We start from the raw sequence: 12,403 nt of genomic DNA, 5'->3' as shown, positions 1-12,403 counted from the left end.
AACTGTCCCACTTCTGGGGTCATGTAGAGATCAGTGTGACTTTGGAAGTGGGCCTGGCTAGCGTTGGGCTCCGTCAGCTTACCAACCTAGCCTCACCTTCTCTAGCTGTACAGTGGGCCCTTGACCCACCTCCTCCCCAGGTTCTTGAGAGGGCCCCAGGCAGCCGGCCACAGGCTTGGTGGCTGGAGGGATGTGAACTGCTGGCCAACGTTTCTCAAGCCCCCTCCCCCTCTCCCCATCCCTCTGTGAATTCTCACAAGAACTCCAAAGGCTAACTGTCATGACACCCATTTTAAGGACTAGAAAAGTGAGATACTGAGAGGTTCAATCTTGGGGCTTCCTTGGCAGTCCGGTGGTTAGGACTGTGCTCCCAGTGCAGGGGGCATGGGTTTGATCCCTGGTAAGGGAACTAAGGTCCCATATGTTGTATGTGATACCCAAAAGACTCCCCCAAAACAGAGAGGTTGAATCTTCCCCAGGGTCACCCAGCTGTGGGTGGTTGAGGCTTCTGGTTGAGAAGTGTGTGTGGGGGGAGCTTGTGGGGGTCTGGAGCCCCCCAGGGTTCCCTAATGGTCTCACAGCTCGTGTTGAGTGTCAGCTGCCTCAGTGGGGTCTGGGGGCCTGGAGATGGTGGCAGCGTGGTCACCTGGCCTGAGTTACCTGGGCCTCAGCTGCAACCCCATCAAGAACACTGGAGGCCCGAAGCCCCTTGTAAGGCCAAGGATGGAGGGGAAGGCCGTCTGGCTCCTGGGTGTCCAGGTGGGATAGGTCCTAAGGGCACCAGATCTCCCTACTGCCCTTCCCAGGAGAGGCAGCAGGGCCTTCAGAACCTGGAAGTGTTCAATTTCAAGAAGACACAGCAGCCACACTTAACGGGAGCAGGTGTTTGAGCCGATACCCCAGCTAGGCTTTACCTGGATGGCTTCCATGCTGGGGACCTTGCTTGGCTCTGAGACAGAGATGAAGATTCTGAGGAGGACCAGGGGAGGATGGGAAAGGGGACAAGGGTCTTGTTGGTGGCAGAGAGAGGACTACCCTGATGACTTGGAAGATGGGAGGAGGTAAGGAATGAAACAGGGTGGGGGTGGGGCTAGGAGTCGCTGGGTTCTTGCTCACAGGATGTCTAGGTTCCCCAGGAGGAAGAGGAGGGTGATGGTGAGTGTGGCCCTGATAGGAGGAGTGGAAGATGTGCAAGGGCCTTGTGGGCTACTAGGAGGGCAGGGTCTTCATCCAGAGAGCTGAGAGGAATCATAGGGGTACTAGGCAGGGGAAGGGGCACGATTGGAAGAGACTTGTTTCCAGGGGTCTTCAGACTGGATGGAAGCGGGGGCAGGGGGTGGAGGATTGCTTCTGGTGCCCAGGAGGAGGCAAGGGTTGAGGTCTGGGCTAGGGGGCCACAGGGCTGGAAGGGAGAAAGATGCAGGAGGTAAAGCCAGGCCCAGAGGGATGGGGCTTCCATACCCTGGAGGTTCGGCCCTCAGGGTTCTGGCGACAGCAGCTGTGGGACCAGATTTTGAACCCTGGCCCCCACCTGACTCCCAGGAAGAAAAGGAAGGAGAGAATCTATACAGTGGAGAGGAGAAGGGAGGCAGCCAGGCTCTGCAGGACTGGCCAACATGCACCCTCATCCTCAGGGCTGGAGAGAAAAGGGGAGCTGGGCAGCCCACAGTGAGAGTCCAGAGGACAGGGAGGAGGAGACCGGCTATGAGGCCTAAGCCCCAGCCTGCCACACAGAACCCAGCCCTGGGGGGCCTGGCACCACCCTACTTCTGCCAGGACTGCTCTTGTCACCTCTCTGAGGGTTGGCACAAGCCTCAGGATCTGGGGGGTTCCAGCTGGGTGCTCCTCGGACTTTTCAAATAAAACTGGCAAGTGCCATCTCATCTGGTTTCTGGAAGTGGTGGGACAAAAGAGAAGGTCACCAACAGCTGTCCCAGGGTTGAGGTGACAGGGGAGGTGGGACACAGGTGGGCCACGAGGGGGACCTGCCTCCTCCCGAGGTGGGGGTGCCCCAGGACTGCTGTGGAGGAGCAAGGGACCCAGACACACGGCACATCTCATCTACAGCTGGCTCATCTGCCTCTTTTATTGACCCCCCCACCCCTGCCATCTCAGGCTTTCCCTAAAACGACACCATTACCCACAGCCCGCTCCCTATGCGGCGGCCTTCAGAGCGGCGAGAAAACCGGACACTCCCCCTCAGACAGCAGCGGCGATACCTTGGGTGCCAGCGGGGCCGGGTCTGGGTGGGGCAGAGGAGGGGGCGCCTGAGCCTCAGCCCCGCTCCTCGCCTCAGGGCCCCCCGCCCTTCCCACCCGCGCGCTCCCCCCGGCCTTACCCGCCGGCGCGTCGGGGCGCGGCTGCCCGGGCGCTGGGGCCGCGGGGCCGCCGGGGCGGTGGTCCTCCAGGTGTAGGGTCATGGCGGGCCGCGAGGCCGTGGAGAAGGCGCACTGCATGCACGAGTAGCGGCCGCGCGTGTGCTCCCACACGATGCGGCTGGGAGCCGCGTGCCCTGCGGGCAGGCGGGACCCGGTCAGCCCGGGCCCTGGGCGAGGGCGGGTCGGACCTTTCCCAGCCTCCCCATCAGCTCCTGGGAGTCGGGGCGTGGGGCGGGGGGCGCTGGCCTGGCCGATCCGTTTCTCCCGAACGTTTCCCCAAGTGTCTGGGGGCACTAAACTTGACTTATCCGAGTCCCCTCCTCCCATCCTCTGAACCCATGTGGGGGGGAAGGGCTCCGGATCCGGGCGCGAGTTTTACACGGAAACGTCGGCGCAGATGAAGGAGCAGGGACCGCAATTTTTAAGGCAAAATCCTGTATTTCGGGGGAGACATTTCTGGGCACCTGGAAAGGGGGTGGGTATCCCCCAGGTCCCGCCGGGCGCAGGAAAGAAATTCCCTCCACCCTCCCCTGTGGTCACCTGCACGCACCTGAGGGCGCGTCGGAGCCGCCCTGGGGTCTTCGCGGGCTGCCGCCTGCACCTGCGGTCAACGGGCGGGTCAAGGTCAGAAGTCAGACGGAGCCCAGCCCACCCTGAAGGCGGCCCCGATAGCCCACACTCACCTTGGCTCTTTTTCCAGATGGCGGCGCTGGAAGCAGGAGGCCCGGGAGCGGCGGCCAGAAAGGGGCGCAGGCGTGGGGGACTTAGGCCAAAAGGCGCGGGGTTCAGGTAGGGCAGAAAGGGCCCGGTGGGGGCAGGGGCAGGGTTCGTGAACGGCTCGAGCAGCGGGTACGGCAGGCCAGGCGCCGGCGCAGGGTCAGACTCCGCGGGGCGCTCCGACGCCGGCGACTCCCTGTCCAGGGCCGGGGGTGGCGGCGGTGGGGCTGGGCTCTGCGCATGCTCGGCGCAAACATGCAGATGCTTGAAGAGCGAGCGGTGCGTGCGGAAGCGCAGCAGGCAGTTCTCACACCTGGGGGGCAGCACAGGGCCGGGCTGGGTCTCCCAGGGGACCCAGGGAGGGGCCTATCCGCGGTAACCTGGAGACCGCCGCTCCAGGGTGCTCAAGGACCCTGGGCCCAAAAAGCCTGACTCCCCCATCTGCGGGGGAGGAGTTTGCCCTAAGCGGCCGCCCACAGTGGTCGCAACCCTTCTGGACTTCTCCAGGTCGGAACCCTGGGAAGATGAGGAAGGAAGTCTCAATTTTGACTTAGGTGATCAGTTGCCCTCTTGGGAGGTAGAGGACTGGGCGGAGTCGTGCCATGTATGTGCCCCCCTACACACACACTCCCTCCCAAGCCCGGCCCTCGGGGTCCCTGGAATTGGCTCTAGGGACCAGTCTCTTCTGGGCAGCTAAGGGCAAGGCTGGCCCTAGATCACATCCACTTCCCGACCCAACCCCTCGGAAAAGGAAGGGAGAAAAGTCAGGACCCCAGGTAGTAGCTGTCAAAATCGGTGGTCAGGGGGAGCTGCCTGGTCCCCCACACCAGCAGAGGTCACGGTGGACCAGGTCTCACTTGAAGTAGCGGTTGGGTTTGTAGTGCAGCTTGCCGTGGGCCACCAGTTCCTGCATGTTGGGGAAGGTCTCGGTGCAGCTCAGGGCAGAACAGCGGAAGAGCTTGCCTGTCGGCGCAGGGATGAATAATAGAGGAGTGGAGTGGGGTGGCCTGGACTGGCCCAGAGGCTCCGCCCGCCTCCCGCCCTAACCTGCCTCCCCACCATCTACCCTGGCCCTACCTTCCAGGGACTGTGTGGGTGGGCAGTGGGTACGCAGATGCTGTGCCAGGTCTCGAACGCTGGGGAAACTGAGGCAGCAGCCTGGGCTGGAGCACGGTATCTGCTTCCCTGAAGGATGCATAGAAGCGGGGAGAGGGTCACCGTCCCTTCGTCATCCACGCTGTCCAGGGCTCTGCCTCAGAGGGGCATTTATGGGGCAGCGACTACCCTGCAACTACTAACTATGGTTTCTTACTGGGGCCTTTACCCTCTGCCTCCCCCACCAGAAAGTAGCGGCTGAGTTTCCCTGGCTCCTTGTTGGAGCTACAGCCTGGCATGCAATGGGGCTCAGTAAGTGGTGATTCCCTCTAGGTGGGCCCCCAGTCTAGAGATACTCAGTAGTCTGCACTTCTATTGTTCCAGGCCTGTGATCCCCCAGAAGGTCCCATCACAGGTCACCTGGTGGTGGGCGTCGTCTGGGAGGCCGCAGGTCCTCACTGGTCCCGGAGACAGTGCTGGTTGGGCCAAGGCTGTGTCCAGGTCCAGGATGGCCACTGTCTGGGGCTGGGGAGGCACCCTGCTGGGTCCCTCCGGTGGGCCCTCCACGTTCCCACACTGGGGGTGTGGTTGCCCGGTCAGGGCCCGGCTCCTCCTCCATGGAAGAGGACTTGGCTATAGCAGCCACAACTGGGGACACCCCCTTGTCGGTTTCACTGGAGCTGGGCTCTGCAGTAGCCGGCATGTCCGGGCTAGGCCCCGAGGGTTCCTCATCCTGGTGGAAGGAAGAGGTGGGGAGAACCCCCTGGGCCCAGGGTCTGCCTGCGCCAGCTAGGGGAACCCCTTCACCCCGCCATAACCAGTGGGTGTTTCTGAAACAGCGAATGCCCCGGAGACGTCACCCAGTCGGCCACCATCCTAAGGAGAGGCAGTGGGTGAGGGGGTTGAACGTCTGCCTCCAGTGTCCCCGTCCTTCGGAAGAGTTGGCAGGTGTGCCAAATGTAGAAGGGGGTACCTTTACAGGAAGGCCCTATATGAAAGAAGCATGCTCTGATCCTAACTTGGAAAGGTGGGGGCCCCTACTACAAGGCAGGGGCGTGGCCCAGAGGGAGTGGGCGGGGCAAAGGCGGGGCTCTGAACAGGGCGCGGCTAGGAAGATTCTGGAGGGCCAGAAGTGGCCAAGTGGGTGTTTGAGGACGGAGATATATCTACCAGAGGGGTTCGAGCTGTGCAGGCGAACTGGAGGTGCTGGGACCCCAACATATAAAGATCAGGGGGCGGTGCCTGAGCCCTGTAGGCGTGGCCCAGTCGAAGCCAGGACCGGAAGTAGGGGGTAGGGTGCTCCCTGAGTGACAGCGGCGGGAGACTGCCCGGATGTGGGGGCGGGGTCGGCCGGAGGCTAAGAATGCCGCTCCCCGCCAGTCCCTGCTTGTTCGCCGCGTCCGCGTCCCCGGTGCAGCGCTCACCATCCTCAGCCTGGTTCAGCCTCTTGTTCCCGCGGCTCCGGCGGCTCCACCTAAGACTGCGGCGACTCCTTTGGTGGCCGTGGGCTCGCGCTCACGTCGGCGCCATTTTTCGGCTCCTAGCTCTCGCGAGAACGGGGGCGGGGTGCGCGCACAGTGCTCGGCGAGGAGGCGGGGCCGGAGATCCAGGATTCTCCCGACCTGCTATGCCCAGAGGGAGAAGGCAATGGCACCCGATTCCAGTACCCTTCCCTGGAAAATCCCATGGACGGAGGAGCCTGGTAGGCTGCAGTTCATGGGGTCTCGAAGAGTCGGACACGACTGAGCGACTTCACTTTCACTTTTCACTTTCATGCATTGGAGAAGGAAATGGCAACCCACTCCAGTGTTCTTGCCTGGAGAATCCCAGGGACAGGGGAGCCTGGGGGGCTGCCGTCCGGGGTCGCACAGAGTCGGACACGGCTGAAGCGACCTAGCAGCAGCAACAGCAGCAGCTATGCCCAGAAAATATGTGCAGAGATCTAGGATTAAAATTTTCCCGGGCCTTTGTGTTCTCCTGTGCAAAAATGAGCATCTTCATTTCCTCCTGTCCTGTCACCATATCTCGAAGGGGGATAAACAGCAGTTCTCAGTTTTGAGAAGGTCGTGTTTAGAGGACTGCCTCTTTGGAGGGAAATTGCCACGGACGGTAACATTTTCAATGCACTTAGTCCACAAGTTGGAATGTATCTGTTGAGATAGCCAAGGGCGGGAAACAAGTTCACTATCCGTCCTCAGGACACCCGAAACATGTGTAGCCTAAAGATGGAGTGGTGTGTGTTTTCAGGAGGATAGGTGGAGAGCCCTGGTGTGAAATGAGTCACCTATCCAACTTACGTTCCTTGAGTGCCTACTTTGTGCCAGGCTCTGGGGACCCAGAGGTGAACAGGACAGGCCAACATTCCTGCTCTCAGGGGACACTCACGTTTTAAAATGGGGAAACAGACAATGAATCAACAAATGCGGGAAATGATCTTATGGTTATATTAAGTGCCATAAAGGAAAAGGGGCTTCCCAGGTGGCGCTAGTGGTAAAGAACCCGACTGTCGATGCTGGAAATGTAACAGAGGCCGGTTCGATCCCTGGGTCAGGAAGATCCCCTGGAGGAGGAAGTGGCAACCTGCTCCAGTATTCTTGCTGGGGAGAACCCATGGACAGAGGAGCCTAGCAGGCTACAGTCCATGGGGTTGCAAAGAGTCAGTGGTGACTGAGTGGCTGAGCACAATAAATGGGGCGGGGTGGGGGTGGGGGGGAAGCCCAGGGGGGAGAAAGCCCAGAAGGATGTGATGGTCACGGGCCAGGGAAGTTTCTCTGTGAGATGACTTCTGAGCTGTTGCCTGATTGTCAGGAGGGAGTTATCCAGTAGAAGTTCAGGAGGCCATATGGCTGTGGGAAGAAAGAATAGCTGGTGCAAGTGGCCTGAGCTGGGGAGGGACAAGCTTATCTTTTTCAAGAAACAATGACGTGATCAGCTCACTGCTGGAGCCAGGTGGAGGCAGGGAGTGAAGATCAGAACGTAGACAGGGTTCAAGAAAGGTCATTCAGGGACCTAGTGAACTGTGGAAAGAGAGGTGTGTAGTCTCTATTCTAGCTGATGAATTTTTAGCAGGGGGAGGTACGCCATCTGATTGCTGGGTGTCCTTTGGAGGATGCATCATTGTTGGGGCAGTAAAGTAGATCTTTGATCTAAGATCTCTGGAATACATTATTTAAGCATTTGAGAGTTCTAGGCAAGTGTTGGCTTTATATACAATGTATTTCCGTCTGTGTGCATAAGATGTGCGTGAGTGGTTAGTGGCTCAGTCATGTCCAACTCTTTGCAACCCCATGGACTGTCGTCCGCCAGACTCCTCTGACCATGGAATTTTGCAGGCAAGGATGCTGGAGGGGGTTGCCATTTTCTACTCCAATAATATGCACTTATCTGCTTTTATATGCCAGGAATATCATTGGGAGGAGACATCAACAAACTGGGGTGGAGGGGGAATGGACAGAATTCTGCAGTGAGAGGGAAGAAGATTTTTCACACTTTGGGGCTGTCTGAATTTAAAAAAAATAATTTTCTTTTGATTATTATTAATATGGTTAAAAACTCATTAAAAAATTCTTTTTAGGAAGGGTGGAGTGTGTGTGTGTGTGCGTGCACACAGCGGAGGTTGGTGCAATCTGGGGAAGGGTGGAGTGAGGTCTCAGAAAGGACAGAGAACCAAGAAAGGGAGAGGAGGGGCCCGATTTAAGAAACTTTGTAACAGAATCAACAGGATGTTGCTGAATGGGTGGGGCTAAGATGACTGAGGTTTGCAGTCCAAAGATGCTATAACCTAGATATGAGATGCTGTCTGCTAGAAAATGTCAAACTTACTCTCTTCTTCATCCCCAGTGAATAGCCCTACTTCTTGCAAATGTGGTGATGGCTATTGCAGTGGGGCCTCAGCTATACCCCTTACTGGGAAGAGGGGTGAGTTCTAAGACAGAGAAAGGAGACAGAAGCCTTTATTCCCCTTCAACACCAGGAAATGCCCAGCTAATGTTGTGGCTCACAGTCCTCCCGCAGTCTGTCCCCCAATCTAAGTGTTGCTGAGAGACATGCACAGTGGAAGCTGGGCAGTGGAGGGACAAAAATCATAGATGGAGGGAACCAGGGACATTGAAGAGATTGTGAAGTGTGAAAGCGAAAGTCAGTTGTGTCTGACTCTGCAACCCCATGGACTATAGCCCATCAGGCTCCTCTGTCCATGGGATTCTCCAGGCAAGAATACTGGAGTGGGTTGCCATTCCCTTCTACAGGGGATCTTCCTGACCCAGGGATCAAACCTGGGTCTCCCGCATTGCAAGCAGATTCTTTACTGTCTGAGCCACCAGGGAAGGCCCCAATTCAAGAGACAGGTTAAATGTTTGTGTAATGATTGACTAATGACAGGGCTGTTGAGGCACAGTTGCACAACTGGGATTTTTTTTTTTCTCCAGCCATGCTCAGCCTTCCAGGTAGGTGTGGATCCTGAAGAAAGCTCTTCTGACCAGTTTTTCTTCAATACCTATCTCCCATCCTCCAGGTACCGGGTAGGTGTCTTCTATCTGGAGTCCTTCCATCACAGTGTAGATCACTCTGTGTAGTATTCGCCATCAGGATCTGCTGACCCTTTCATCCTTCTTGGCTCCTCCAGCAACGCCTACACTCTCTGCACCCCTGTCCCCTGCTCTAGCCCCAGTGCCTTCTCTGGCTCAGTCCTGGCCTCACTCATCTGGTTCCCTCTCCCAGAGGGACTGCTCTTTGTGGGGCTGAGCACAGAGCGGGTGTTCATTTAGAAAGTCAAAATGCTTAGGCTCAGATCCAAGGATTCACCTGCACATGTGGGGAGGTTTGAAAGGCTCAGATTCCAGCACTGGTTTTGGGACAGCTGGAAGGGGTGGACAGGTAGCCAGGCTGACCACTCCTTCACCATGACATAAGTGCAGAAAGCACTCAAATGTCAGAACCGGTCCATACTCCAGGTGAGTGAGAGCTAAGGAAAGAGATATGGGGTGGGGGCAGGGTCCAGGGATGACTCTGAGTGGATTATGGGGGGACATGTGGGACCTGCCTCCTTCCTCAGGGTCCCAGCTGGGTTTGGTATTAGGGAGGTGTGTAGATTCAAAAGCTGACAGGGCTCACCAAAACATTTTCTGCAGGAGAGCTGGCATGTAGCTTCTGGAAGCCAGCAAGTGAGACAAACTCAAGCTTTGTGAGGGACAGGAGTGTATCCGAGTTCAAGACTTGGCTCTGTGGAATCTTGGGTGAGTGACTAAACCTCCCTGAGCCTCCATTTTTCCATCTGTAAAATGGGGTTGTTTGCTGATCCTACCTCACAGGGTTATGAGAAGGCAGTCCTTGTTGGTGCTCAGTAAGTTAATTCATATTTTCACTCGGCAAACATTTATTGCCTTGTTTATGAGAGGAGGGAAGTCAAGCTTGTCAAGATCCCCCCAAATGTGCTTGGCTCTTTGCCCCTGGGACACAGCTCATATCCTACTCACAAGGCAGCTGTGAGGTAGGTCCTGTTAGCCCTGTTTGACACAGGAGGAAACAGGTATGACTTGCGGGAGGCCAGGGTCCAGGGCGGGGGGACAGGGGCTCCAGTGGTGACCCCTAGACCCAGGGCCTGAGTTAGGCCGGGCTGGAGGTCACAGAACTGGACCTTCTGGCCAATGCAGCCGAGGGAAATGAGACCCATGTTGCAGGATCCAGGCAGGCAGGCAGGCAGGTGGGATCCACTCAGATCTTCTCCACATAGTTTCCGGGGAAGAGGCCCTCCTGGCCATGCAGCCGGCCTTTCCACCAGCCTGACGGATCTGTGGGAGAGGAGAAGATATGATCCCATGTCCAGCTTGCCCTAGAGAAAGCCTTCATGCTGGCTCTCTGTCTGTCTGTCTTATCTCCACGGGCCCGGCATAGGGCAGAGACTGTCTTCTCTAAGACAGAAAGAAGGGATGGAGCTGCACGTGCGTTTGCCTTGCCCCTGGCTCACACTTTCATTTTCTAGACCATCCACTCCTGCTATTCCCTCATCCTTCTTATATAGGTCCCTCCCCATGATCCCCACGGGGGACCCAGGAATAACTCCTAAGATGTTCCCCCACCCACCTGCAGAGGGTGCTGTTGAAGCTCCTCTAGGTGCAACCCAGGGGCAAAGTAGGGAGGTGGCCTGGGCCATCCAGACAAGGCCCATTTCCAACTCACAAGGTAGGTCTGCTATTGGCCCTAGTGCTTGACAGGTGGGAAAAATGAGGCTGGGGTATTGGGTGTGATGCAGTGAGGCCAGGCTCCCAGGGTTGCTTAGGAGGTGACCTCCAGACCTTGGAGGTGTCCTTCTGTTTCTGCCCTGGCACACACACCTTCCATAAGGATCTCGATGACCTCGTTCACATTGAAGCTTAGCTCATCCACGTCTTGGCCGACATACTGGTACAGTGCCCGGCACCTGGGGCCATGCACCCGTGGCTGGGGCTTGGGTCGGCCTACACCAGGCACAGGTCGCTGTCCCACACTGCGCTTTCTCTGCATGCTGTGGGCACATGAGGGCACTCGTCACAGCCCCAGACACTCCCCATCCCATTCCTGGGGCTGCCCTCCCACACCACCTACCCAGCCACGCCTTGGTCAGGCACATTGAGGAATTCTGTGTTGTGCTCTGAGGGGGGCCGTGCCCGTGGGCGTCTGCTGGCCCCCAAGGCTGAGGATGGAGGGCCCCGTGGTGGCCGCTGGGAGCCCCCTCCAGATGTGATCTCCATGGGCAGGGGGCCCCTTCTGGCAGAGGGAGGTACCCCATTGCGGTCCAGGCCTGCAGCAAGAGTAAGGATGGGAGCATTTGTCAGGGTGATGCTAGCAGGATTTGAGGAAGATTTAGCTCCAAGTTCCCTGAGGGAAGAGGCAGCTACTCTCAACCCTGTATGATAAGGACTGGCCTGGAGAAAGAGACCCTGGGGTTATGAAGGCATAGATTGAGACTGCTAGGGGTAAGATTTTCCCCGACCTACTTCTGAAGGAGGGCTTTTGTGGGTGGGTCTTAGAGGATGAATAGGAGTTCATATGGAATAGGAGTTTGGGAGACAGGCAGAGCAAACAGCTCAAGCAAAGGCCTAGAGGGAAGCCAAAATTTGGTAAATTGGCAAAATAGGATGTAGCTTGCATGACAGGAGTTTAAGATGGAAGGAGAGAAGAGGTCACTGGTTAGCTGGGGTCAGAATCTGAAGGGTTTTTGAATATCAAACTAAGCTTAGCCTTTATTCTATGGGAGATGGGGAGCTATAGAGAGTTCTGGACAAAAAAGAAGAGAGTGGTCCACTCTTCGTAAGATCCCGTTGACAGGAGGTCTTAGGCCTTGGAGCCCACAAGAGGCAAGGAAGACATTTAGTGTCAGGTGTCTCTTTACCTCTGGGGGGCCCGGGAGCTGCCCGAGTAGCGGTATGGCCCGGCCTTCTAGATTTTCCGTGGGCCATCCCCTTCCGTGTGGGCTCTGAAAGGGAAAGGGGAAAAGATGTAGGGATTTGAGTGGTGGCCACACTAGATTCTTGGCCCCACCCCCAAGTCCGGTTTACTCCGGGCCCCGCCCCCTAACTCACTGGCTCTCTCATCAGGACAGAGCCTCTTAGTTACTGGAACACTGATTGGTTCCACCCAATAATTGGCCCCGCCTCTCCAGGACCCACCCCTTATTGACTTTGGGGCCCGCCCTCTCCAAAGATCTCATCAGGTCTACTCTATGGCCACGCCCCTCCATATTTCTCGCTCACTTATTGGTCACCTCTCTAGCCCTGCCCTCTTCGTGGCCTCGTCCATTACCCACTCTTGACCTCCCTCACTGGCTCCGCCCCACGGTCTTGATTGGTCCCTGTCTCTGATCCCACCCCCTACAAGGCCAGCCTCCTGTGCTCCAAGCTCCTGGTTCTGCGCAGACTCACTGGAGCTTTTGGGCAGTCCGTCACCCACGCTGACTGTCAGGGCCTTGCCGCTAGCCTTGAGCACCGCCACGTCGCCGGAACCACGCGAGAAAGTGACGCTTCGGGTGCCACCTCCGCCCCAGCCCTCCTTCTTCACCCGGAACTGTAGTCTGTGAGGAGAGGAGGAAACTGTGGTTGTCCCCACCCGCCAAGCAGGGATCACCTCCTCATCCCCTCCTTGCGGACCGGGGCTGAGACGGGAGGGGGCAAGGCAAGGGCGCATTTCGGTCAGTTTGTGAGGCGGGGGAGGGGGTTCTGTGCCAAGCCCAGCCCGAG

The 12,403-nt window shown here is 57.6% G+C and overlaps 2 protein-coding genes across 5 annotated transcripts in view; both read right to left on the bottom strand.

Annotated features, from left to right (window-relative positions):
• Positions 1-2,066: 2,066 nt before the first annotated feature.
• ZNF414 (zinc finger protein 414) lies at positions 2,067-5,741 on the bottom strand. Of its 4 annotated transcripts, none has more exons than XM_043466421.1 (8): positions 5,615-5,741; positions 4,611-4,923; positions 4,173-4,280; positions 3,953-4,058; positions 3,062-3,408; positions 2,929-2,979; positions 2,339-2,512; positions 2,067-2,242 (listed from the first exon to the last, which is right to left on the bottom strand). In XM_043466421.1, the coding sequence occupies exons 1-8, from the start codon at positions 5,615-5,617 to the stop codon at positions 2,169-2,171; spliced, it is 1,176 nt and encodes a 391-aa protein (XP_043322356.1). In that variant the 5' UTR covers positions 5,618-5,741; the 3' UTR covers positions 2,067-2,168. The 4 variants fall into 4 exon arrangements, with proteins under 4 accessions (XP_043322356.1, XP_043322357.1, XP_043322359.1 ...); XM_043466422.1 differs by having other exon boundaries at positions 4,611-5,178; positions 5,615-5,734; XM_043466424.1 differs by having other exon boundaries at positions 4,611-5,066; positions 5,615-5,717.
• A 3,805-nt stretch (positions 5,742-9,546) lies between these two features.
• MYO1F (myosin IF) overlaps positions 9,547-12,403 on the bottom strand; it is a 39,661-nt gene continuing 36,804 nt past the window's right edge. Inside the window, exons 24-28 of the mRNA XM_043466405.1 lie at positions 12,089-12,237; positions 11,560-11,643; positions 10,773-10,968; positions 10,523-10,692; positions 9,547-9,979 (exon numbers count right to left, since the gene is read on the bottom strand). Of these exons, the coding sequence (XP_043322340.1) occupies positions 9,903-9,979; positions 10,523-10,692; positions 10,773-10,968; positions 11,560-11,643; positions 12,089-12,237 (676 nt within the window). The 3' untranslated portion in view covers positions 9,547-9,902. The remainder of the gene's footprint in view (positions 9,980-10,522; positions 10,693-10,772; positions 10,969-11,559; positions 11,644-12,088; positions 12,238-12,403) is intronic.

This window comes from Cervus canadensis, chromosome 4 (assembly GCF_019320065.1).
Source record: "Cervus canadensis isolate Bull #8, Minnesota chromosome 4, ASM1932006v1, whole genome shotgun sequence".
In the NCBI taxonomy this organism is placed as follows: Eukaryota; Metazoa; Chordata; class Mammalia; order Artiodactyla; family Cervidae; genus Cervus; species Cervus canadensis.
Note: the sequence above shows the minus strand (reverse complement) of the source record. Positions and strands in the feature narration are given on the sequence as shown.